Source organism: Sciurus carolinensis, chromosome 5, assembly GCF_902686445.1.
Source record: "Sciurus carolinensis chromosome 5, mSciCar1.2, whole genome shotgun sequence".
Lineage (NCBI taxonomy): Eukaryota > Metazoa > Chordata > Mammalia > Rodentia > Sciuridae > Sciurus > Sciurus carolinensis.
This window is the reverse complement of record NC_062217.1, coordinates 166,667,074-166,694,224: the sequence shown is the minus strand read 5'-3', so window position 1 is coordinate 166,694,224 and position 27,151 is coordinate 166,667,074. Positions and strand designations below refer to the sequence as shown.

General features: G+C 37.5%; 1 protein-coding gene across 1 annotated transcript in view; it reads right to left on the bottom strand.

Annotated features, from left to right (window-relative positions):
• Nucleotides 1-756: 756 nt before the first annotated feature.
• Nucleotides 757-27,151, bottom strand: part of Wdr11 (WD repeat domain 11) — a 49,702-nt gene continuing 23,307 nt past the window's right edge. Inside the window, exons 12-29 of the mRNA XM_047552935.1 lie at nt 25,518-25,624; nt 23,104-23,179; nt 19,417-19,525; nt 17,230-17,354; nt 16,380-16,527; nt 12,604-12,710; nt 12,094-12,208; nt 11,535-11,706; nt 9,836-9,944; nt 8,928-8,990; nt 7,730-7,795; nt 6,638-6,815; nt 5,885-5,980; nt 5,205-5,370; nt 4,295-4,392; nt 3,702-3,847; nt 2,902-2,981; nt 757-1,710 (exon numbers count right to left, since the gene is read on the bottom strand). Coding sequence (XP_047408891.1) covers nt 1,553-1,710; nt 2,902-2,981; nt 3,702-3,847; nt 4,295-4,392; nt 5,205-5,370; nt 5,885-5,980; nt 6,638-6,815; nt 7,730-7,795; nt 8,928-8,990; nt 9,836-9,944; nt 11,535-11,706; nt 12,094-12,208; nt 12,604-12,710; nt 16,380-16,527; nt 17,230-17,354; nt 19,417-19,525; nt 23,104-23,179; nt 25,518-25,624 — 2,119 coding nt within the window. The 3' untranslated portion in view covers nt 757-1,552. The remainder of the gene's footprint in view (nt 1,711-2,901; nt 2,982-3,701; nt 3,848-4,294; nt 4,393-5,204; nt 5,371-5,884; nt 5,981-6,637; nt 6,816-7,729; nt 7,796-8,927; nt 8,991-9,835; nt 9,945-11,534; nt 11,707-12,093; nt 12,209-12,603; nt 12,711-16,379; nt 16,528-17,229; nt 17,355-19,416; nt 19,526-23,103; nt 23,180-25,517; nt 25,625-27,151) is intronic.

Sequence of the window (27,151 nt, the reverse complement as noted above, 5' to 3'; positions counted from 1 at the left end):
AGAACCATGAGAAATAAAAGTCTGTTGGGTAAGCCATTCAGCCTGTGGTCTGGTTACAGCAGCATGAGCTGAGACAATGGCTGAATAAAATATATCCGAACAATCACCTTAAATAATACACAATATGGGGAAAGCTGTGCTTGGCCACAGTCTTTACAAATTCTAGTAACCTGCCGAGGCAAAGAACAGTGAAAGGAGCCAGATACGGGACCAAGGAGTAAGTCCTGACTGCTTCCGCGGAAGCACTGGTGTGGGAGCATGCACTGCAGGGTAGGCCTTCCTCTCCAAGCAGCTGCTTCCTACCACTGGGGATCAGTGGTTGACTTCCAAGGTAGAAAGAAGCTATGACCCTATCTAAAAACCGTACCTCCTGGAGGGTGAGGCCTGCCACCCAGCAGCTCTAGGAGGGAAGAGATGGAAATGCCTATCCTCTTGCCTCTGAAAGCCAGAGGATTCCCCCCGGGAACGCGGAGGCAGACGTGCCCAGGGACGGTGTCAGTCCTCTCAGTGCTGACCCTGGAGGCTGGACGGCTGGACAACTCCTGAGCACACAGCACAGCGTCAGTCTTCATGTACCACGCCATGAGCATAAGGGCCTGGACGGAGCTGGGTATGGTGGCACACATCTGTAATCCCAGGTACCAGGGAGGCTGAGGCAGGAGAATTATTGAGTTCAAGATCAGACTGCCTGGGCAACTTACTGAGACCCTGTCTCAGAATAAAAACAAAACTCGAAAAGCACAAGCCCTGGGTGGAATTTCCTTTTTATTTATCTTTTTTTTTTTTTTTTAAGTTACAGACACTTAAATCTTCAGCAATAATTTATAATAGTTACAACCTGGATATTTCAGCTATTAGAAGAACACAAACACAGAAAATTAAAGTACAAAGAGATGTAAAAAATGAGGTTACTGTAATGTATCATAGAAGGGGTTAAAATTCAAAATATCAAAGACCCCACATACTTACACTGAACATGAAGTTTAAAACCTCCCCATGAGAGTATGAGTCTAAAATTACAAATGTCAGCAACTGCCTAAGCCAAAGAATCAACTGTGTTTTCAAGGTAAGGGGAAAAAAACGCTTTGGTGAGCTATCTTTAAACACGCCTGCCCTGCCTGCATCTGGAATGACTGCATATCAACACAGGCACAGCACATACTTGAGTCTCACAAACTTCTTTACTAATGTCTCAACCATCTTTATACTTTAGTAAATGAGAAAAGCAATTCAGTCTTTTGAATTTTAAGTTTAAAAAAACTTAATAAAATTATTTCCAGGAATCTTAAAGCTCTCTATCCAAAAGTATAGAATGTTATACACCTTCAAACTCTGAGATGTTCAAATCTTATGGAGCTTAATACAGGATATACAACTTGTTCTTAACATGAAACCCCACAGACTTCTGTGCACACATGACTTTAGATGGTGGGACAGTTTACAGGGGTCTTCCTTCCTCACTGGCCTGGGCTTTGGCCATGACCGTGACCACAACCAGGTCAGCTCCCCTCCCAGGCTTCTTCCAACCTCAGCTTCTCTGGCACATAACCTGTCACTCCTCAGTTAGCTCCTCCTTGGGGGATTCAAGCTCACTCAATAAATCTTTGCCAGCTGCTCCAGCTTTTGAAGCAAAAAGAAGTGCTCCCTGTTTAAATCCGAGGTTCTTCAAGCTTCGGGCATAATCTGCATATATGGCAGTAGTGAGTTTCTGTAAACCGAAGTTAAGGAAAGAAGAGCAGAAAGGGTGGGGCTGATGCTCGACTCCCAGGGCCAGGAGAAGGGCCAGCCCTGCCCTAGGGGACCTGACGTCCACAGTGGGCAGCACGGGATGAGAGCAGGCAGCTCCTTGCAGGGGGATGAAGTCTCAGTCTCTAATGTCACTGCACTCTGTGCCAGCCGAGCAGACGCTTCTCCTTCCTGAAGATCCAAGCAACAACTTCCCGGAGTCTGCCACCACCTACACCCAACTGGAAACTAGGAAAGATGACAGAAGAGAAACCCCCAGACACCCTTGCTCCACGTGAAAGTCTGAGAGGCCGGCAGCTGGGGGCTAGATATTCACTTCCCCAGGGAAGGAGCTCTACAGATCTGGGTGCTTAGCACTGTTATGTTGGCTGATACCTCAAAGGGGTTCTTCGAACCAGAGTCAATTTCACCAGTAACTAGCTACATGTCCATGAGTAAGCTTTTGCTTTAATTTTTCAAAAATTTTGGTTTAATTTTAGTGTAAAAAATATATATGCGCAGAACTAAACACTTGACATGTGGAAATATGCCAAATGTAATAATTCAAGCAAATGCAATGGGAAAAGTAGGGCTATGCAAACACAAGGAATTGGAAGTTGTATCCTTAAGCCTATTTTCAAAGAAAAAAATGTGACTCGAGAGATATCTAGAAGAAATAAAATGTTCTTGGTTGTGGGTGGCCCACATGGCCTGCCTTCAAGACACATCTCTCTGAAGTGCTCTGTCTTGTTCCATATCCTATTGTCATTATGAGTGTAGTGGGAATCTTTCTTTTCTATTTTTCAGTATATAGTTTCCAGATAAATATACAAAATTTATTTAAGAATACTATTTTACAGGTCTTTATACCTTTATTAAATTATTTCTTCAGCTTCCTTTGAAGTGCAAACAAACATTATGGAATTGGGCTCCTCCTGTGCAGCCCTCCCTGGGTCCCCTCCATCCAGCCAGGGCCAAGGTCAGTAGTACAGTGACCCTCACTCCAATTCTTCCTCCTCCCATCTCTGCCTCTCACCTGGCTTTGGTGAGTCAGAACATGGATCTTTTTTAATATAATATCATTTCTGTCCAGGCAGTTGGACTAGGAGAAGTTCCAAGCCCCACTCATGTCACCTCCTACCCCTCCACGCCAATGCCCTCCCTCACAAAGGATATCTGTGTCCTCGCCGGCTTCCAACACACCATACTCGAGACACGCTTCCACAAACAAGGCCGCTCTGTCGAAGTACCGCATGCTGCTCAACACAACAGAACAGGCGTGAGCCCCTGCAGCCTACAGGCAGAACCATCTAAGGCATGTTTCTACATGAAGGCTTAGCACGTGCTCCCTGGAACTAAGTACCACACGAGTCATGTCAGCACCTAGGCCTGGTTCATAAAGGGAAGGAGACACAATACAAACGTCTCGAACCCCAGGCTTGCTTCAAATCCTTAAGAACTTTGTCAAACACTTTAAATCACAGAACTCTACAGAGGCATGACAAAGATGACGTCCTCACTATAGACCAAACAAATAATCTTTTGTCATTCGTCTCCTTTAGTTTTCAATAAGTAAATGTCCCATCAGAAGCAATGGGTCCCCCTCCTTGAAATGGTCAGAAGGGACACCCCACCTTGCTGTGCTCCCTTCTTACTACTCTCTGGGCGTTCCCTCAGCTGCTCTGCTCAAAGAGGAATCTTTCCTGATTCTCTGAAGATTTCTTTTATATTATTTTTAAATAAGTGCTTGTTAGGGTTGGCTAATATATTGGTAGGAAACTATCACAGTTCCTAGATCACATGAAGAATTAATGAGTTCAGAGGATTCTATCCCCTTGAGGTTTTTAAAAAATAAACCAAAAGGGATACTTCTTTCACTGCACACATCAGGTACCTCATCTACCCACTAAAGCCTCAAGGAAGTGTGAAGTGACCAATCAGGACAGTCCTGAGAGCCAGGAGCACTTGAGGTGTACCTGTGAAGTGTCTCCGCCACACTGGAAAAGCAACCCAGAGAGAGCAGGACCAGGAGGGCCTTTGACTTCTGATTGACTTGTGGGGAGCAAAGGTGATCCACCCACCGCTTCAGAACATCAGCACATTCTTCAGAATTCAAACGGACCTGGGAAAGTCACCCATGTTAGAAACTAAAACATCCTGCATTACAATAATTAAATCAAAGCGAGAGATCTGCTCCTATGAACTAAGTGCTAGCCTTTGCTTTACCAAAACAATGCCCCAAAGTGGCTGCTTACCATGAATGGCAGCCAGTGATAATGACCTGCACCCATGGAACCCAGGGGCCTGACAGCACCCCTGGACTGCACACTGGGTCAGACTCCAGCAGAAAGAAGAATCAGGTGCTTTCACTTATTTGTTACCAAAATAAGTTCTATTTATCAATATGAAGAGATGCAATTTACAAAGAACAGGAGGGAGGACAAGAGTTGCAAGAAAAATATTAGCAAAGCAGGTTTGCAGGTGAAAAAATGCTTCCAAATCACGAGCCAGAGGTTGAAGACTGAGCTTTCTACTCTGAATGCTCCAGATACCTACTGGACTCACCTACCTTTGCAAGCCACGCTGCCCGATTCCACTCTCCATATGTCTGCAGGTAGCGGCAGGCATCTGCAGCTTTGTCTATCAGGCAGAGCAACTGAACACCCTCTAGAAGACAGAAGAGCAGCCCCCTCAGGTGACATAACAGCCCTCTGTTTGGCACATCATTAAAGAGTAAGATCAGCTGCCATCTACCTTCATCTAGTCTTGAGCATCTTTTACAGGCTGAGAATAACATGAAAATCTGAAATCCAAAATGCTGCAAAATATGAAACCTTTTGAGCACTGATGACACATGCGGAAAATTCCAAATCATGAAACTTTGTTTAATGCACAAAATGATCAAAAACATTGTGTAAGATGGGCTTCAGGCTATGTGTGTAAGCTATATAGGAAACATAAATGAATTTTCTGTTTAGATGTCCCTAAGACATCTCATTTTTTCTACACAAAAATTCAAAACTTCAAAAATTTCAACATCTGAAACACTTCTGGTTCCAAGCATTTTGGAAAAGGGGTGCGCCAGCTGGACCTAATAGAAACATTCTTGACTTAAATTTTAATATGAAATATTAAAATAGAGTTCCGCAAGGTTACAACTCAAGTAATAAAGAGCAATAAGCACAAATACTGCTCTGGGAATCACCAGGTAAAGCTCATCTCACTCACAAGCTTGATCAATCTAGTGTGCCCAGGACTGTCTGACTCCTCTTGTTTTTGCAATTATTAATAGTGCTCCTTTCATTCTGAAAACAAGTTCTGGCTTAGATGAAAAAATTAGTCACCTTACTAATAGCTAGCAGTAACTTTTTTCCTTCAGCACATACAGGAAAGTCATGTCCTCAGCAACAAAGTGCTTGGCTGAGCATGGGTGGGACCTTCCTGCGCACTGAGAGACGTTGCCACAAAGTGCACCTTACCTGCCAACTTGCCATTTGCAATCATGTTGGTTGCCACCAGCTTAATAGTGCTCTGAGAGGGGCCTGATGAGGTGACAGTGGTGACCAAACAGGCTTTCAGTGAGTCACAATAATAATGCTGGTTATCTGCACTTGTTTCCAATAGTAACTGAACCGCTCTGTCTGTCTAATAAGAGAAACAGTTTTCTTATTATAATTAAGAATATTTTCTTACAGTATAGCCTTTTAAAATTCATAATGCAGAACACTAAAGTCTATAGCTCAAGGAATACATTCACTTTCAAAAACTGCTCCTGAATGTTTTGTTTACATAGGCAGAACTTAAACCAAAGAGCCACACTACTTCTCTAAGGCAAATATAAAAACGGGTAGACCTGAGCTCCTCCAGCTCCAGGCCAACTGATACAGCGACGACAGATGACGCATCCAAGCTGCGCTTCATCCTCCATCAAGGAAGCCAAAAGTACAAGCTGCCTAATCATGTTGGCGCCTTCTCACAATGCTTCTTGCTTTAATTTTAAAGGAAGCCAAAATTTACACGGAAGGACAGACACAGACAGACACACACACAGACACAAACACACACACACACACACACACACACACACACACGATGGTCTAAAATGCTAATCAATTAGAAACTTCATGGAACATGAAAAGAGTTATAAAAACTGACATACTTGACCCAGGAGCAGTAACTGGTCTGTACATTTCCTGGTGTGATCATAAGTTGACCGTTTTACTTCCTGTAGATTAACCCTTTCTAGTTGAAATTTCTAGAGTAGGAGAAAAACAGGAAAATTGAGAATGGATTATAAAAACTTTTTGAGTTATTTAAATTTTACTGTACTTGAACGTTTTAAGAAATGTTAGTTTGACTTGTGAGATTACTAGACGGTTAACTTTACTGAAATTCAACAATTTAATAAGAATCTGGAAAGAAAAAGTGTTGAAATGTACTACATCACTTGTGTGTATGTCTGCCTGCTTACAGACACTGGCACTTTAATACAACTGGAAAAAAAAAAAAAACCTGCATGTACTGAAGTATTATGACAGGGCAACAAAATTTTATGAACCTATCTTTATACATTTTGAGTAGTAAATTTAAACCAAATGAATAAACAATTTGCTACTTATAGGGAAATGAGAATCAAAATGAATCTTCTAAAGTTAAAATATTTCAGACAAATAAAAATTAAGATTGTTTGATAGTAAGAATTTAATGTTTATTAAAAACTCAGGTTTATAAGTTTGCAAGTCCTGAATCAGACGTTTTTATGTGAATATGCCAAAAAGACTTATTTCTATGATATGGACTTTAACTTAGTTTTAAAGTTTTCCAAGTTTAAGATATTTAGAAAGAAACAAGTAAGATAAAACCTTTAAATATTTGAATTAAAAAGTATAAATATTTTTAAAAAGTATAATACCTGAAAATAGGCATTTTCACAAAGGATATCATAGCATATATCCAGCGGGTTGTTTAGTTTGTCCCGAGGAGTGGTTTCCTTGGTTACCACTGTACTCCCTGACTTGGCCTGGGACAGACTATGCAGGTAGTGGGCTGCCACTGTCCAAAAGTGCAGCTCTGATTCATCACCATAAAGCCTGAGGGGTGAAATCAAGGTTACAACTCACATAGCAAGCCTCGGCCTGCAAACAGTGCTGTCATTTCCAACTCCATCAGGTCACTGCAGTGAAGCCTGGGAAGGGGACAGGGATGAAGCATCAAGTTCTCCAGCTCTGCTACTGGGTTTCCAACAAAACATAGGGGCCTGACTGCATAGGGCACCAGCAGACCTCAACATCTCTCTGTTTTGTGTGAAGACCAAATGTCCATCTGGTTTGCCAGTAGCAGACAATGTGGGTCAAAGTTTCACACTGGGAAGAAGTTCCTCTGGGATAACTGACTAAATAAGATGTGAGAGTAATTTAATATGTGCTCTGTGAGCATGGAGGGAAAGGTCTTTTTTTGGAAGTGACAACTCTACTATATAGTGACAAAGTACAAGTTATCGCTTCTTAATTCAATTTACTGGTATATTTCAACACATTCTGTTTGTATTTTTGGTATTGGGATTTTTTTGGTATTGGGAGTGAATCCAAGGGTGCTTTAGCACCGAGCTACATCCCCAGTACTTTTTATTTTTTGAGGTCTTACTAAGTTGCTAAGGCTGGTTTTGAACTTGTGATCCTCTTGTCTCAGCATCCCAAATGGCTGGGACTGCAGGCTTAAACCACCTCTCCCAGCCTGTATCTGGTATTTTAAAACACATCTTAAAAAACTGTGTGTAGGAAAAATTCATTTCAATATAGAAGGGCCTAGATCTCCTGTTTAAATGTAATTTGATTTTCCCCTGCTTGTACCACTGTTCTTAAAATTAAGAGTCAAGTCTAGAGGAGGGACTCACATATTTTTCTAAAATATGAGAATCTGGCCATAACTTTTATAAACCCTTGATAAGAGAAGTAAGTGAACTTGAAATTTTCTTTTTCTTACAGAGACTATTTCAGAGTGTTACCTTGAAACAAGCAGGCACCTCTGCAGGAGAGTGAATTCTGGATCAAGCAAGAGGTTCTTTATGTCACTGTAGGCAGGAATCCAGGGAGGTAAAGCAAAAATTTTGAATCAAACAATGAAGCCAGATAAATCAATATACTGTTGAGATGGAAAATTCCACCCAATGGATATATTTAGAACTTACAAAAACAAAGTTACTTTGCCACAATGCTGAGATTACAAAGCTGAGGGGGCTGAGGACCCAGGCTTGGAGCACTAGCACCTATCTGCCAGCAGGAGGCAGTGTTCTGGCTCAGTCCTACAGACACGCAACAGTTTCATGGGAGTTTCAGAAACTATGAACAGTTGCCAACAATCAGAATCAGAATTTCATTGCTGATTAAATTATTTTGCTAATCATGAGGAACAATACATGCTTTAGAGAAGACGGCATTCAGAATTTATTTTGAAACTATTCAAAAAGTAAACATTTAACATAAATAGCTAGTATTTCTATGAATTAATGTTTTTAAAATAGATAAATATGGAATATTCATAAATCAGAGGGAAGATATTCTTTACAGTTTCCCACTTAAATGTTAATCTTTTAATACAGAAAACAATAAAATAATTATTTTGGTTTTTCCATTAACAAAACATTCTAGGATGCTTAATTTGTTAAATACTATAATTACATGTGGCAATCTAGGTTGCAAAAATATCTTACATATTACCAAGAACTCCATGTGGACCCACAATTTTCTACTTCCTTTACACTATTAATACCAATATACACTCTTAGCTCTGGTAACATTAATTTTTCAGTCAGAACTATGCACACACAGTACCAGACACAGGTGTCAGTTTTAATGAGGGAACTGGACTCAAGTCACTTGAGTGTGTCCTTTAGCACCTGGCTACACAGGGGTTTGTGGTGGAGGCTGGTGAAACACAAGGATGTCACACACAGCTCCTAGTCCTGCCCTGAGGTGAGGCTAGAGCAGTCTGGTAGATTTGAATTTGGTGAAAACAGATGCTCTGTCCCTGTAATTATTAAACAGGTCCTTCTCTTAAAATGTCAAGGATGGTAACAGAATGGTCTCTTCTTGGGCCCTAAATAATTTTAAAAACACAAATTATTTAAATTTTAAGAAGTCCCAATATGTTTTTCTTTCTCATATTCTTATCTTCTAGCACTTACTTAGACACACAGCACTTACTTAGACAATGAATTCAACTGCTCTTGAAGGAGATTCTTTATTTCTTCATTTTCTGGATAATCACTGTTCAGAAAAGATTTTGAATAGATTCATTTTCTCTCCATTTACAACCACTTATTTCTTTACCAGAAGAAAAAAAAGTTGTTTTAATATAGAAAAATACCTCTTTGTAGAGCCTGGTTAAAAACTCAGCTATGGATTAACATAGCAACAACATACTCAGAACCCATAAATCATCTTTAATGTCCGAGTCAAAGAAATCAATAAAGAAAATCTCTCTGGCCTCCAAGAGAGTGGAAAATTTATCAGCAGGCTCTAAAAACTTTGAAGTTTAAGTTAATTTTAATAAAAAACCTATAATGAATAAAGGAATCTGCTCTTTCTGCCTTACACATGGTCATTTGTGTCCCTAGGGAGACAGTTCTTAGAGAACAGACATTCACTGTATTTTTTTAGAAATCCCTCATCCAATGCCAACCTAAGTGCTCCACATGGCGAAAGTTAAGTTGCGTTTGTAGATTTAATTAATAACTAGTTCCTGTGACTTCTTTTCACTATGAGGTAGATGTTAGACTAAAAATACCTCTGAAGAATTAGGTTTGGCCTCCAATCCCCCGTCCTCCCTTGGTCTTCTTCACACTAATCTTTTTCATCATCATGAGCCCACATTCAGACCACCTGAGAGCAACCTATGTATTCACAGCTTCACACTGATCCACACTTCCAAGGCCCCACAGAGACAGAAACAAGAGGCAGACTGGAAACGTTTAGTATCTCTGCCCTCTTTCTAATGAACTTTAAGGCTCCATTCCTTCTAAGCTCTGGAGTATACACTACAGCTGATTTTCATGGGTGACCCTCAACCTGCAAAGTTATTATAAAAGAAAAATAAAAATGAAAAAACTTACACCTGAGAAATAACCAAAGAATACCGTCCATTCCAAGGCTGGTGTAGTAAGAAGGCTTTAAGGGCAAGGGAGGCCCTTGGAATAAGGAGATATGGGCACCACACAGGCTCTAGACATTAAAAAAAAAGAAGAAGAAAACAAAAATTCTTTTTAAGTAAAATAAGGTATTAAACTCTGGTACTACCTGAATAACAGACTCAGTATATTGACCAAACAGATACCAACAATGCTCATGATTTTAAAATATTAAAAATAATTATATTTACCAGTATCTCTGGTACCACTTGATACCTTTGCTCTTCTGAAACTGTTAAACTACCATAGCCCAACAACCTGGAGTTTGTCACTGAAGAGACCAGGTGACTTCTGCTTGCTGGCATTCCCAGGTCTTAGGCAGGCAGCCCTACAACAAGGGGGCTCTCTGCCTAGACCAGGTCCAACATTCACAGCCAGTGCTGGCTTACTTAGATGCCAATGCTTTAGCATGTTCCAGTGCAGAGCAACAGAGGACTCAGAGGCTCCAACAGCCAACACCTATCATTCTCCATACTCTCAATGCCCACTCAGTACTTGAGGGCAGCCTCATGACCCCTCCAGTCCCTGCAGAGTCTTCCCTCCATGCTGAGCAGACATGATTACTTTAAACCACCCAAATCTATCAATGATGTTACCAATACAGACTTCAGACTGTGCTGTCCAATTCAACGGCCAATAGTCATGGATGGCTACTGAGCATTTGAAAAATGGCTAGCATGATGAAGGAAATGAATAAAAAGTTTATCTTACCTATATTAAAAAACTGATACTTTGATTCAGTCATTAGATAACTTTTAGCAATGTTTGGATACAGAATTATTTTTCAATGGAAAATTTTATAAAATCCAAATACAGCTCAAGTATCTCAGACTGAAATTTGTCCTCTGAATCGAGAAGACAGTAATTTATTTGCAATAAATGCAAAGTACTCACTGGATTATGAACACCAAGTACTAAAACATGCAAAATACTTCATTAGTTATTAGGTAAGTTAAAGGCAGCCCAACCAACACCAGCAGTAACTTGGCAGTGCCTCCAGCTTGAATATAAAAAGGGCGGGTTTTTGAAACCTCACTGTCTCCAAAAGTGCCAAATAGTTTCTGCAAAGGCACAGACATTTCCCAGAATTGACTAAGTAATGACTAAATGAGTTTCTCAAGAAATCATCTACAAATAATAGTCTGGAGTATGCACCAAAGGTATGCTAAAAGAATACTCAATGCAGAAAGTTCCTACTCTGCTCCAATTAGGATCAGAGGAACTGTTTCCTTCCACAAGTATCTTCCAAAGATAACATCGCACTTCCTAAGACAAAAGCTGCCTTTTAATCTCTCACTTTAAGAAGCCAGCAATCTTATCACTAGATTCATCTTTGATGAGTCCTCCTAAATTCTGAGTAAGCCATGATGAATGTAGACATACTCTGTTTTGTTAACAAACTGCACAGAAATGGAGAAGAAAGGGACACTTTGGAAACCTGAGCTGGGAATGATTGATACCTGCAGTTACCAGGAATGGCATATCAGCAGTCACAAACTCTCAAGATTAAAGATCATTTACTTTCTCACACTCAAGATTTCTAGAAAATGAAAGAAATTAGAAAGCAGCAGCTCTCTCTCGAGATGAGTTGGATTCAGAGCATCCTTTCATGAGAATTTCATACCGGTTAACTCCTGTTCATCCATCCTAAAACACGTAGACTTCATGGACATCTCTAGCACCCGGATGCAGCCATCATCAGACGCCAAGATCACTTTATCTGATGTGCACCAGTCCACATCCAAAATCCGAAAGGTCACGTTTCTTCCACTTCTTAAACTGCTCACCATCTGAACCTGCAAGAGTAAATGTCATCACTTTCACAGAAAATGAAAACATCTATTATTTTGGATTAAATGATCAAGGAAGACAGTGCTGTGTGGCAGAGGCCGTGACCAAGGGTAGCATTCAGCAGCCTCTCCTGGCCTATTTTCCACATGCAGCCTAATTATTTAACAGGTCTCAACTGCAATGATAACATTAAAACATGACCTGTGAAGCTGTCACCTTTAAAACAAATACTGTAAAAGTAAAAATGTTAAAAAGAATAAACTAATCTGTTATGAGAAGCTTGACACACACATTACACAGTTTTCCTTTCTGAGTCAGGAGAACGGGAAAAACAGAAACAGCTCCTATGCCTGGTGGCCTCGCTTATGTTTTACCCCCGTGGGGCTGCCTACCTCTTTAGTATCCCACACTTCGGCACCATCATTGTACATTGCTATTAATTTTTGGTTTCCTTTGCCAGGGGCAAAACGAATCTTCTTCACCCAACTCCGATGTGTAGGTATTCCTCTAAATACAAAGAAACAAACAACAGAATGAACAGTAATAGCTAGTCACCAAGAACTGTCCAATGTCTCTTTCTAGCTCTGTTTCTGATGAGGTCTGATAACAGGAGAATAACTTCACATTCTGGGATGCAGTCTGCATTTGACAGGAAGGTCTGCCCATCAACAGGTACTTCTGCCTGGGCCATTTGCAGTAAGGTTCTACTGTAAATGATACAGAGCATGGCTTAAAGCCCTTCTTCCCAAGTTCAGGTGACAAGGGACCCAAGGCTTCACTTGGCCATGTTTATTGGTCCTGTTTGTAAGTCACAGGTCTCCAATGGAACCATACCAAGAGGTTACTATTACTATTTCTTTTTTCTCTTTTTTTCCAACAAAGATTTCATTCTTGGCTCATACCTGGATACTCTGCCTTTCAAATCCCAAAAATTTAAATTTCCATCCATGTCTCCAAGTACTAATGTATCTCCTTTCCAAGCAATGCAGGTAATACTACCCATACTTCCCTAGAAAACAACAGCAATGAAAACACATGTAAGTAAGTTTTCTGGGTAGATCAATAGAGAAGGGATCCCTTTTGAGGGAGAAATATCTTAGAAGAAAGAAAGCTATATGAAGAAAGTAAAGGAAAGCCTTTCTGGAGAATTGATTCTAACTTGTTTTTCACTGCAAAAGGATAAATAAATTCATCCCAAGGAAAATTTAATTATTTTAATACAAATTGTGCATTGATCTTTCTATTGAAAAAAAAAAAAAAAGACCCAGAACTTCAGAACTTTACTGATATCATCTGGAATTTCTGGAATAATGAAGGTAAAAAGATTCTGTTATTAAAGGCATTCCTACAGTTTGAATTCACAGGAAGTTCTGCAAAGAAGTTACAAACATCAACATAATTATTAAGAATGAAACACGACTGTAATAAATTCAACTGGGAAGAAGAGAACTCATTTCCCACAGATGTACAGAGGTGGTCCTGCAGATAGCTTAGCTGCTTAAGCACTGAACTCAGCCAGACTGAGCCTGAATGCCAGCTTTACCACTTAAACTGGAATGGACTCGGGGCACGTTTATTTATTAACCTTTCTGAGTATGGGATTTATCATTAACAGAGAGTACAGTAAGCTCGTGAAACTTGACAAGATATTCTTAGGTTAATAAATTTATTAAGGTAAAGGCCTTAAAGTCATGTCTGTCACACTATAAACACTTGAAACATGCTAGCTATTAAATACTACTACTAGTCAACTGCTTCTCAATTTACTAAGAGAAATATTATTTGTGCATTTATAGTTAAATATAAAAATTCACATGATGTCTAATGACTAGGAGCAGGGAAGTGCAATGTTTGACAAATTTACTATTAACAGACTGCCACCTACACCAAATACTGCATAAATACTAGTGGCAGTCCAGAAACAAAGGAAAAGCTAGTAATGAGTTCAATAAGAGAGAAACTTTTTTATATTAAGTAAATGAAATTCTGCATAGTAAAATACAATGCTCTCAAATCTTATTTCTATTTTCTTGACCATACTAATATAATGTTTAAGAATTTACCTTTAACTTTACTTTTAGTCTTAAAAACTTTCACATTTTAAGTCTTCCTTTTTAACTTTAAAAAAGTAGAACATTACAGTTCAAATTAGCCTAGCAATCAGTGTCACCAGCTTTGAGTTCATGGTGATGTACTGATACTCCAGGGACTGTCCAGACCTTTCCACCAGAGTGCCAACGGGACACGAGCATGTGAGGTACGGAGGAGCTTGGAGAAGGCTTGGTAAGACCTGCTTTGTGGCGCTAAATAATCCCAGAGAACCAGAGCAGAACCAAACCTCAGAGAGCACACTACTTGATACTTGCATACTGCCTACCTGTGAGATGGGACGCTCAGTGATCACAAGTAAGGCTGGTACAAGGCAGAGATATCACTCATCTGTTCCAGCTTTCTACATAAGCACGATTACGGAATTCTCCACAAATACATTATTTAAAATATGTCAAGCTTTCTCCTTGCTTTTACCATTTTATATACTCTACAGTTCTAGAGCCAAAATCCAGAGGACAAGTTTCAACTCAAAATGAATGTTAAATACTTTACATTTGAGAGAAGATTAAGATAAATAATTGGATTAAAATAAAAAACCTCAGCCTACATTCTACATCAGTCTCTGGAAAACAATTCCAGACAGTAAAAAAAATAAACCCAAATCAATTTCTCACATACTATAAATGTCAATTTCCTTTCCCTAAAAGCAATCTGCTCTAAAATATTTACTAATTTCATTGAAGGCTACATACTCATTATTCTGGTCATTCCTTCGGGAACTACACCTTACTGGAAAATAATGATTCGGGCAGAACCGAGACTTGCTACTTCCTGACTCAGGTCTTCACAAAGTGATGGACTCCTAAAAGCTGTTACGTGCAATGATCATTCTGAAAAAAGCACTTATAAAATGAAACACTCATGTCTAACATCCAAATGTTTAAAATTTCTTTGGTGGATGGGTTGGGGGGGAATAGCATCTCAAAAATTACTCAAGAATTTCTACATTTTACTCTCAATGTGCAATAATTAGAAAACAAAGAGACCCAGCTATTTGTGCAGAGCACTGGAGAGCTCAGATGGTGCTTTCTCTGGGGTTCTAAAAGAAAAGCTGTTTAGAGCACTAAGAAAGCAAAGTAGGACTTTCCAAAGGATGGCTACATTACACAGAAACTCATGTCTGAATTCTAACAATAGTTTTCATTTAAAGTGAAGTTTCTTTCCTATTATAATTAACAGACATCAAACTTCTACTTTTGCATTATTATTTTTATCCTTTCAAAATCCTGAATGTTTGGCAATATTAGGTGCTACCAGGTTTCAGATGTGATTCATTCTATTTAATAATAAAGATCAAATTACAATTTGAAAAGCACTCTTGAATGTTAGCTTCAATTTTAGAAGTCATAAAGGTTTTTTTATTTTATTTTATTTTTTTTGAGGGGATAGCCTGAATTATTCTACAACTGTCAATATGGAAGATTGGGAGCCAGCTCCTAGGAGGTCCCCACTGATTGTGCCTTTTGGTACTCATGGTCCTTGGCAGTTGCCTTCTACAAGGACAGGGCTGATCTGAGAATAAACAGCATACTATAATGGAAATGACAGTGTGACTTCTGAAAGCAGGTCATTTTAAAAATACTGTAGCTTCTTTCCTGCTGTGTCTTGGATCACTCACTCTGGTGGAAGCCAGCTATCGTACTATGAAGAGACTTAAGCATCCCTACAGAGAAGGACCCATGAGGAAGAACTGATGCCTCTCACCAATAGCCAGCATTAATTTGTAATAGCCAGTGAATGAAGCATCTTGGAAGTGGATTTGTCTGCCCCATCGTATTTGAAATAACTGCAGCTCTGGCCAACATCTTGACTGTAACCTAGGGAGACCTCGAGCCTAATGAGGAGATTGGCCTTTCACCAGAACATTCCATTTTTAGATGGCAACTTTAAGAATGGATTTTTTACCACTTTAGAGATTTTAAAAAATCTCCTCATGTCTCCATTTAACCATTCTAGTAGTTTATATTAGTTAACAAAAACATTTTTTAATCCATCTGCTAAAAACAACCTGAGAGTTGCATGTTGACTATAAAACCCCAGTTGAAGGATTTCACAGAACCAAAAACAGGGTGGGGGTATATACATCTATCAATACAGATGTAAATATCAATACTATTACACTTACAATCTAATTACTATTATCCAAAAATAATACTAGACTGTAAGTCAAATCTGTCAGAGGAATTCCTGAAATGGAAATAAACAGATGATGAAGTTAGACCTGAGTTTCAAACACTGTTCTGCCATATAACTAAGTCAGGTAACCTTGGGAAAGTTACTAATTCTCTTTCAGTTTTATTATAGATAAAATGGAGATAACTCCACACCAATTATTATGGGAATAACAAGTAGTGCATGGTAAATATTTAATAAAACAGTTACAATGTTACTCTCTAGCAGTACAAAGCAATTTTAATCAGTGATAATATCTTCTAAACAGTAAAATTTATTTATATGAGATTTTTTTGAAGAAGCGTTCCAATTTAACCATGCTTCACTGACAAAATGGATCAACACAATCTTTGATAAGAACTGTGATGGAGATTTAGTCAAGGGGAAGACTCACATCCGGTGGAATCCGAGCACTATCTTTCACAGAGTTTCCTTCAACAGTGAGATGATAAACTTGGCCATCGTTATCGGTAAATACAAAATGCTCCCGAGCAGAGATGTTCTGACTGAGTTCAGATTTACTTTCTGCCTCCTGCAACAAGCTTTGTGACAGAGAAAAATAAGGAAAAGATTTTTTTTTTACTTAGAATGACATTAATCATTAACGAACTTGCTCACAGTCCAGATCCATTAATAGAGGTCCCAAACCATTTAAAAGTCTAAAATGAATCCTGTCCAACAAATAAAATAAAATATAAATTACTTCCAAATAGTTACATCATGGGAGGAAGTTTTCCCAGTACAGGGGAAAACAGTAAAGTAAACTTGACAAACTCTTTGTTTTTGTTTTTTTTTGCTGCAGAACTCAACAGAAGAGAGTGTTCACTGAACTCTTATGGTCTCTGAAGCTTTTTATTTTTAAAATGGTGTGGATGGGGATGATAGAAAAATTTAGAATTTCCACCTTTTCTGGGGTGTGCAGAAATAATATCCGCTATCTCTATGTTTACGGTACATTCGTTTGAATTTTGGAAGCTGAAGTGAAGAGGACAGAAGGGCACTAGAATAATCATATTCATTAAAAGATACTGATGGGTGAACAGTACTACATGTTATTGAATGCACTAAGTAACATAAAATTCAATTAATTTTTCAGATTTCGGTTATATACTGAAACATGAACCCAAGCCTGTTAAAAAATGAAGTCCAACCTACTACTGCAGATGCCTTTTGATGACCTTATCAACTTCTCAGTCACAAAACTGACAGTGTAAATGACACTGGAAGGAAATGGCAAACTATACCTGATCACAGAGGACTCAACAATACTCAGCTCTGTGTCCGACACAACAGTCTGGCGGGCCATGGCCTCTCGGGTAGCAAGCTGTTTCTTCTTCAGGCTCTTCAAGTTGTGAGATGGTGACCACTCCTGCAAAGCAGACAGACAAAACCAGAAGTGCCAGGTCTCCCCTGCCAGAGCATCCTTCTAGAATAGCGGGGCGCACTCCCCACTGACCAGCATCACTTACTCTTACTGCATGTGAATTGTTCTTCAGATTGTACCAATTTACAGGAAGGTTGAATAAATGCATTTTAATTAGAGTATAAGGCAGAAAAGCTTAATGGCCATTTAGATGCTTTCTCTTTTTACAAAATGAAAAGAACGGATTCAATTATGGTATCTCCTATTCCTCAACTTCCCAGCATACCTCTTACCACACAGCGTAAGACGCATGCATGCACCCTCAAGTCAGGGCCCATCATCAGGTCAGGAACTGCTCCTCTTGTTTTTTTCTACATCCCCACCAATTCCAATGCATTTAATCCAATATCCTCTCATTCATAAAAGTTCCTAACAAGTAGTTATTTTACATGATTGCATTTCTAGTTTACATAAGCAGTACTGTTATACAGCATTGTTTCTTCCTCTTTTCATTATTTTTAATATATTTTAAGTCATCTCCTTATTGGTTCTACACAGAAGATAACACTCCACAGGCATTCACCAATTTTTAATCTGTCTGTTCTCTCAGCAAAGAACACCAGATTGCCTCCAAACTCCCATCATGACAAATGACACTGCCGTCAAAATACTTATAAAAATTCACTTATGACCATGGGCTCAGCAGTTGCAGACAGAGGACATCTGTGCCCGGATGCGCAGTGAGCAATGATTCCCACCCCTGTATCTCACCCACAGTTTAAACTATCTGGTTTCCCAATTTTTGCTAGTCTAAAGGTATATCATGAGTATTTCCCTTGGTACATCTCTGAAAACCAATGAGTTTGATTTTTTTTTTTTTTTTTTGACAGCACTGGGGATTGAGCCCACAGGGTCCTTACCACTGAGCCACAATCCAGACTCTTATATTTTAAACCAGGGTCTCCGTAAGTTGCTGAGGCTGGCCTCAAATTTGCAATCCTCCTGTCTGGGATTCCCAAATCACTGGGTTTGCAGGCATGTGCTGCCATGTCCAAGGAGCTCAAACTTTTTTTATTTATTTTTTTAATATTTTTAGTTGTAGACGGACGTAATATCTTTATTTTATTTATTTATTTTTATATGGTGCTGAGGATCGAACCCAGTGCCTCATACATGCTAGCCAAGCACTTTACTGTTGAGCCACCACCAAACCCTTGAAATTTTTTATATGTTTGCTGGCTTTTTGGATTTCTGTCATGTATTAAACGTTCAGATACTATGTCCACTTTCCCACTGGGATTCTGTTTCTTCACTGTTGATCTGTAGGAGTTCCTAGTTAATTTTAAACATGGGAACATTTCTTGACAATGGTATCCTTCAAACAGAAAGCATGAATTGGGATAAGGTCAAATTCATTGGTTCTTTTTTCTACTTTGAGTTTCTAACATACTCTCTTGCCTCCAGTTCACAAAAATATTCTTTTGTACTTAGTTATATCAATTTTATAGCTTTCCCTTCCTACACACAGGTCTCTAGTCCTGTGGATACCCCTCGTGTATATGGTATTAGCGGCAATTTTGCTTTTTTTCATGAGGTAAGCCAGTCTCCCAATCCTGTTTCCTGCGGTCAGTGTCCTCTCTGCTTTGTGTGCTGCCTCACTGCACTTGCAGCAACTGAGCATTCATATGTTGGTCCACTTTTTGTTCTTGTGTCAGTATGACACTGATTGTACTTCCACAGTTTTATCAAATGTATTAATATCAGGGAGTGAGTGCACCCTGCCTCCTGCATTTACTCCTCTTTTTTCACGATAACTTAGCTATTTAGAACCTTTCTTCTGCTTATCATGTTCCTCAAAATGTCCAACTGGAATTGCACTATATTAATATAATATTAAATTAACCCATTCTAGAAAATAAAAAGTAATCTCCAATTAAGGAGATCATCTTCCATTAACAAAATTTTTTAACAAAATATATGGCAGTGATGACAGCAATTTAAGTTAAAGAAAAACACACACCACATACATAAGATATCTACATTAGCTAGTTTTTAAACTATAACTTACCAAAGCTGTTACTGCAGGAAAATTTTTAGACATTTCTCTAAGAAGGGTACAAGTCCTGACATCCCATAATTCCAGGGGTTTATCTTTGAATACAACTGCCAAATACTGCCTAAAAAGAGCAAAATATAAACAACAAAATACTAAATAAGCTCCTTTTGCAAAAATTTCATCATGAATTAGTACAACTAAAAAGTCAAGTCAGAAAGCTCAGATGATACATTTGAAGCATAGGAATTTAAACTAACTAACAGCCCCCATGATTAACAACTATAAGATGGTGAAGCTCTGAAATGACCTTTGAGAGTTCACACATCCTCAAATTAGGCAAGCAGGCTACTCAGAAGAAAGTGTGGCCTGGGTTCTCAATAACCTACTCCTCATGTCTGCCATGGGAATACTACCACCACCTCAATGAATTAGTGTGCAGGTTGTGATAAAAATTGAAAGTATATAAAGTTTCTATAATCCTAAGTATGCCACAAATGCTACTTTATTCACACTGTCAAGCCTGGAAATACAGAATGAAGTCAGTGAAAGCAATTCAACAAAGGTGAATTGATGTCTCAGATAACCACTATGAGAAACTGTACCATTATCCACAAATGACGGCTAACAGCAAGGAAATGAGACAGAGTAAGAACCCTGTACTCAGTGTATCAAAGGACTCAGTCTTCCACTCGTTATCATGTCTTCAACCTGATAATTATAGGGTTTCAGACAAGCTATGTAACCTTTTTGAGATTTACTCTTTCCTTTGTTTTTTGGTGTTGGGCTCTACAGTGTTAATACCTACCTACCACTCCTACCTCACAAGTGTTAGATGGATTAAAGAAATAAGGACAGTAGACACCATGACAGATTACATAAATGCAGTACACTTATTATGTCTAACATATTGGCATGTCATAAAATACTAATATTAAACAATGAGGTACCTGCTGAGAAGATCCACTGTCAAAGAGGAGATAAATTCTGACAACAGAGAAATGGCCTTCTAGACAGAGTTACAGGTGTGACAAATGACAAAAGGAAAGGACAGTGTACACTGGAAAACATGCTACCTTAAATGCAGAGTATGTGAGAATGATCATAAAAAAGAAGACTAAAATGTGAATTTTGGTTCGCATTATTAGAGACCTTAAATTCCAGATAGGCTATAAAGGGATGCTTCCTATTTTAGACATAATCACACTGAATGTTCTGAAATCAGGGGAACTGTGACCAACTGTTTCAAATGTCAAATTTATCCAAATGTTTAGAATGAGACTGAAAACAGAAAAGACTGGATTCCTATCAGTATGAGGAATTTTCAGAATTTTTAGTCTTGGAAATCCTTTGCACTTTTAAAAACTAAGCACATCTAAAGAACTTTTGTTTATGTGCATTAGACCAAATGACGTTTTGTGCATTAAAGATTAAACTACATAAACTAAAAAAATCTTTACTAATTCATTTAAAATGAAAACATAGAAAATACAAAATAACTAGCAATATGGTAGACTTAAACACATGCCATATTGATAATTACACTAAGTATGAATTATTTAAATACTGAAATAAGAAGGTTGAGATTGTCAGGTCAAATAGAAAAATAAGCCCCAATTACATGCTGCCTATAAGAAAAAGATTTTAAATATAAAGACAAAGGTAGATTATAAGTGTAAGGATGAGAAACTATCTACCATGCAAACGCTAACCAAGAGAAAGCTGGAATGATACTAATAGCAGACAAACATCAGACTTATCTCCAAACAAATAGAGTACTGAAGATAAGATAGTCACAATAATAAATAAATCAATGAGTCAAAAGGATATAAACATTTATGTATCTAATAATAGCTTCAAAACAGCCAAAGCAAGGAGTGCTTCAAAAGAAAAATAAATCCATAACTAAAATTAGAAATTTCAACACTCTCAGTCCTTCATAGAATAAACAGGCAGAAAATCAGCAGGAATATAGGAGACTTGAATAACAGTTATCAGCCAACTAGACTAGACGTGACATGGAATACTCTAATCAATAGCAGAATACACCTTTTCATGTTTGCACATGGAACATTTACTAAGATAGACCATATTTTGGGTCATTAAACAAATCACATTAAATTTAAAAACACAAATAAAATAAAACATGTTCTCTGGCCACAACAGAAACTAGAAAACAACAAAAAGATGTATCTGGGAAAAACACCCAAATAATTCGAAGTTTAAAAATACACCTATGAATACCCCATGGAAATGTTAAAATATTATGAAGTGAATTAAAATGAAAACACAACACTTCAAATATTATAGGTTACAGGAAAAAAGATACTGCTCATACAGCATTAAATGCTTATATTAAAATTTCCAGGATTTAAGACCCTGAAACAGAGAAAATATGTCAGCTTTCTCACCACTTCTACCCTACATTTACTGGAAGCTCTCATCAGTGCAACGAAGCAAGAAATAAAAGACCAGGCCTAGAGACGGGAAAGAAATATGTAAATGTGTCTTGCCGGGCAAGGTGGTGCACGCCTGTAATCTCAGCAGTTCGGGAGGTTGAGGCAGGAGGAATGCAAGTTTGAAGCCAGCCTCAGCCACTCAGTGAGACTTTAAGCAACTTAGCACAACCCTGTCTCTAAATAAAATTCAAAAAGGGCTGGGGATGTGACTCAATGGTTAAGCACCCCTGGGTATAATCCCTGGTACCAAAAAAAGTATCTTTACTAGCAAATAAGACGTTTTTGTGGAAAATCCTAAAGGACAAACAAAAAAGCTACCAGAACTAATAAATAAGTTCAACATGGTAACAAGTTCTAGGACAATATCAGAAACTATTTCAGTATACAAATAATGAATAATTGGAAAATGAAATTAAAAGATGAAAAAATTCCATTTATAACAGCATCAAAGAGAAAATAAAAAATTAAATAATACAGTAAGATGTACACACTGAAAACTACAAAATATTACTAAAATTAAAGTTACTTAAATAAGTGGAGAGAGATACCAAGTTCATGAATTGCAAAACTCGTCAAGATGTTAATTGTTCCTATTCTGATATATGAATTCAAGGCAATCTCAATCAAAGTTTTTTGGTAAAACTGATAAGCTGACTCTAAAATTTATGTGGAAATGCACAGATCCTAGAAAATCTAAAACAATTTTGAAAACTATTAGGAAGCTTACTCTTCCTTCCTTTGTTCTTTTGACTGATTTTTATTCAGTTTCTATTTTTAATAATTCCACTTTACAGGTATTTTCTCTTGGAACAAAAAAATCCAAAAAATTTCTGGAAGCAAATGGGTCTAAATTATATAGAAAATGAGTTCCTTCACTCAATTAACCCCATGCTTTGTGGAAGTACACAAGAATTTCGTAAGATAAAAAAATAGTTTTTTTAATGGGTAAGGCACATTTATATGGGTAAGGCACAGAACAAAAGTAGGTCACTGGTTTTATTAATCTAATGACAAGTTAAGAGTCCCTGAAATCACTTTACCTTTGTATAAATGGGGAATTAAAAGTGATAGCAACTTAATTTGATGGCCCAAATATGTTTTCTGATGTGGCTACATATCACCATTTTTTAACACTAAGAAATTTTACAGGTATTTTAGTATATTCCCACTTTCTTAAAAATCTTTTAACAAATCTGTAAGATTCCATTAGCTAACAGCATAGATTTCTCCGGTTGATACTTACTTCAAATGAGATACTTTAATCATTTCGATAGGTGACTCATCACTCCCTCGTTCACCACGAAAAGCAATGCTCCTTCCTTTAATTGCAAACATTAGAGAAAATGTGAAAAAGCAACAAACATGTAAGAAATAAGAAGCCATACTGATGTCATCTGATCAGTCCTATCCTCTACCTTTCTGTTCATTCTTCCATTTACTTCTAAGCCGTTTCTAAAAATTAAATTCAAAAATAGTCTCAAAATACCATAATCATCAATGACCTATCACTTATATTTAAATATCTATTTTATAAAAGGACATTGTCATTTGTTTTAAAGTTTACTAAATACCATTTTCTAAAATTTTAAGGCATCTATGATAAAGAAATTGTCACTGTAAAAACTACTTGTATATTGAAGGTACTATAAAACCTTCCCAGGTTTCCAAACACTAAATAGTAGGGAAAAGTCTCTTGAAACAGGTTTTGTATATTTCTTGTCCCATATGCAAAATAAAGTATTTTGAACATGTTCCCACCAAAATATCTCTATAAACAGAAGTTAGGAAACTCTAACTACAGTGCTTATGTATGCTGTACAAGAATCTGTTAAGTGCTAGAAGAAGGAATGTTTCTCTGTGAATAAAAAATACACAGCTTTTAATTCATGTCTGAATAAATATTTTAGTACCTTTTCTTAGATTCTGTTTACATTGAAAAAAAGAGAACATAATGAATTCAAAGATGCTAAATGCCTCCCTGCGAAAGGCCATCACTCTTGTAGAATCTGTTATTACTGTGCCCCAGATAAACTTGTCGTTTTCTGACTCTGCTAGTCTGTTGCCCTTCTTAGAGGAGACTATACAGCTGTGAACTCAAATGTCCCAACTAGGAAGTCAGTAATTATTACTATAGGCATTCATTCTTTAAAAGGTAAATTTTTAGTTACTTAACAGTCCTGACTTAATCCCATTAGAGAAAACAAACAAGGAGTTTTGTTGTTGTTGTTTTTCGCTTTCAGTGAATGATAATAGAAAAAGGCATTTAATTCCTGGTATAGTACACTACTAAAGAGAGAGCCAGGGCCAGGGCATTGGCAATCAGGAAGCTGGGGCTGAAGGTCACTTCTTGAAACTACACTGAAAAAGGTGGGGCTAAATCTTTGAGTTAAGAACAACTATATCTTTGAGAACTTGGAAATATATATTGAGAATGTAAGAAAGCAATCAGGTATGGGACTTATTACATATATGTACATATATATGTCCTTATTACTTAAAATCATCTCTATATTAATTGTATTATATTATTTTAAAGAAACTTTTCTTTAAAAAAAACCTGTTCAAAATAACAGTCCATGTTATCATAAGAAAACTACCAATTCTTTTATATTTTTAATTTCTTTACTTTGAAATTCATTGGTTGTTTTAAATAACCCTGAATAAATTATTTTACTGGAATGTTTTCTATGATGAAGTTTTCGAACTACCCACTGAGTTTTCCATTCAGTCAGCCAGAAACTATCAAAAGTTCTATATTTTAACATTTAAAAACTATCCTTGGGGGGGAAGAAGAAGGAGGGAAGTTCACTGGATTAGACAAAGGAGAAGGAAGGGAGATGGGAATAGGAAAGAAACTGGATGAACTGGACATAACTTTTCTGTGTTCCTATATGAATACACAACCAGTTAAACTCCATATCATGTACAACCACAAGAATGAGATCCTAATTAGAGTAAGTTATACTCCATGTATAATAAGTCAAAATACACTCTACTGCATATATGTCTAAAAAGAACAAATAGTTTTAAAAAATTAAACTATTCTTAATCTATAAGGTTTTAAGGAGTTTCCTACAAAGGCCCCAACTTTGGGTGTATGTGTGTGTGTGACAGGGGCGGGGGAGGGTAATTAGGAATTGAAGTCAGGGGCACTTTACCACTGAGCTACATCACCAGTCCTTTTTATTTTTAATTTTAAGGCAAAGTCTTGTTAAGTTGTTCAGCATCTAGCTGTGATGCTGAGGCTGGTCTCCAAATGACGATCTTCCTGCTTCAGCCTCTTGAGTCACTAAAGGTTCAGTCTCTAAGCAGAGAATCTAAAAGTCTAACTACAAATAGTTATTTTAAAATTACATTTAAAAATTATAACAATGTACTTCAGTGAGCTTGGGTATCATTTTTTTTTTATGAATCTGTCTGTTTTAGGCTAATATTATTCCATTTTATCATGTATTTGTGTTAATAATGTTTCCCTAAAAACAATGATGAGATTTTTCTGGGGCAAATATTACAGAACAAAAGATGGTTTTTAAACAGAAAAAGTAAGAAAAAAACTCTTAGGTGAAAGAAAATATTCTGGAACATGTTCTATAAATAGCAGCATCTTTGACCAATATTACAAACAATGGTGCATCTTTTAAGTCTAAACATACAAACCTGTTGGCAGATCAACCAGTTGAAGTTCATTTCTCACTAATCCCATATTGTTTGGTGTTGAGGTAGCAAAAGAAAGAAAACCTGTCAAACTTGTCCATTCAATACCCCTAGAAATAACAAAGATTAATTTAATACCTTTTTTGTTTGGAAAGTTGATTTGAAAAATAAGGTTTTCCTAAGATCTAATTTTGTTTTAAATTTCAATTAAAAACTATGAGTATTTTTAGTATTATCCCAACTTTATTATCATGTAATAAATAATAAATAAAATAAAACTTTATTATCATTATCTGACACAAAATTATTTCTAATTAAAACTTTATCTACAGACAAGAAAATCATCAGAAGGCATGCTGTCATTAAAAGAATGATTAAAATTTGGCCAGGAAGTCACATCACAGTGGTTTCCAAGAATTTCAATTGCTTTTAAAAAAAAAAAAAAAGTGCTATAGAAATATTATGAGTCAAATAAAGTTGAGAACATATAGGAAGTTTATAAAATTTTATCAAAAATCTTAGTTAAGCAGAAATTCTTGAAGCAAAGAATACAAACTGAGCCGTTAGACTTGGAAGCGGATGAAAGTTCCAAATGGTGCATCAATTAGAGAGAAGCGTAAGGCGAGGCTCAATGAGAAGGACAAGGCCGCCCACAGCAACCATAACCCAGTGCCCTGGGGGCCTTGTGAATGTGGGCCTGACAGTAACCAACACACATTCCTTCCTGCTAACAAAACTAGAGAGTGTACACCAACACAACACAGAGAGGTGGAAAAGAGAAGGGGCCATAGAACCAGAGGATTCAGTCATAAGAAAAAGGCTCCGCATTGCTTCTACGTAATGGAGGCTGGCTGAAAGGGAAGTCTGAACTCTGGTTCCACATGCAAATGCTCATCAGTACTTAGGGACAGCTGTTTTTAAAAAACAACTCACTGTCTATGGCTGCTCTCATAATACAAACACGGAGTTTAGTAGTTGTGATAGAGGTTTTATGGCCTAAACATCTTCAGCCTAAAATATTTACTATCTATCCCTTTACAGAACACATTTAACAAACCCTGATCTAGTCTGTTCATTTCTACACTGATTTGAATGCAACTTCTAGATTTAGCTGTCTTGCTCATTTTCCCATGAAGGTACAATGGCTTTCTGCATCAGTTTCAAACTCCTCTATGTGGCTTTCAAGGCCATCTGCCTCATCCTACCTAACTAAACTTACCACTCAAATCATATGCATCTTATCTGCTACTTTAATTAGAGTAATCTTACTCATTCATTCCTATGAATCTACCTACATTCTTGTCTTTCAGCAGAGGAACAAACATGATCCAAAAAGAACTAAAATATTTCCAATAGCAAGTGACTGCTTTTGTTATCTAGGATTCTTTAAATGTAAAGTTGTATTGAAACACTCAGATTCATGGCTGCTTAAAACTGAGTTCTCTTTCTGCACCTGAAATGACCTCTCTCCTTCCCTCTTCAGATACTACTGTAGTTAAGTACTGGATCCAGAACTTATTCACTGTGATTTCTCTGCATCTCTGTTTCCTCACTTGTTATGCAGAAATAATAAAGCTAAATGCAAACAGAAGGACTGGTACACAACCCATGCTACACCCACTGGCAGTTATGACACA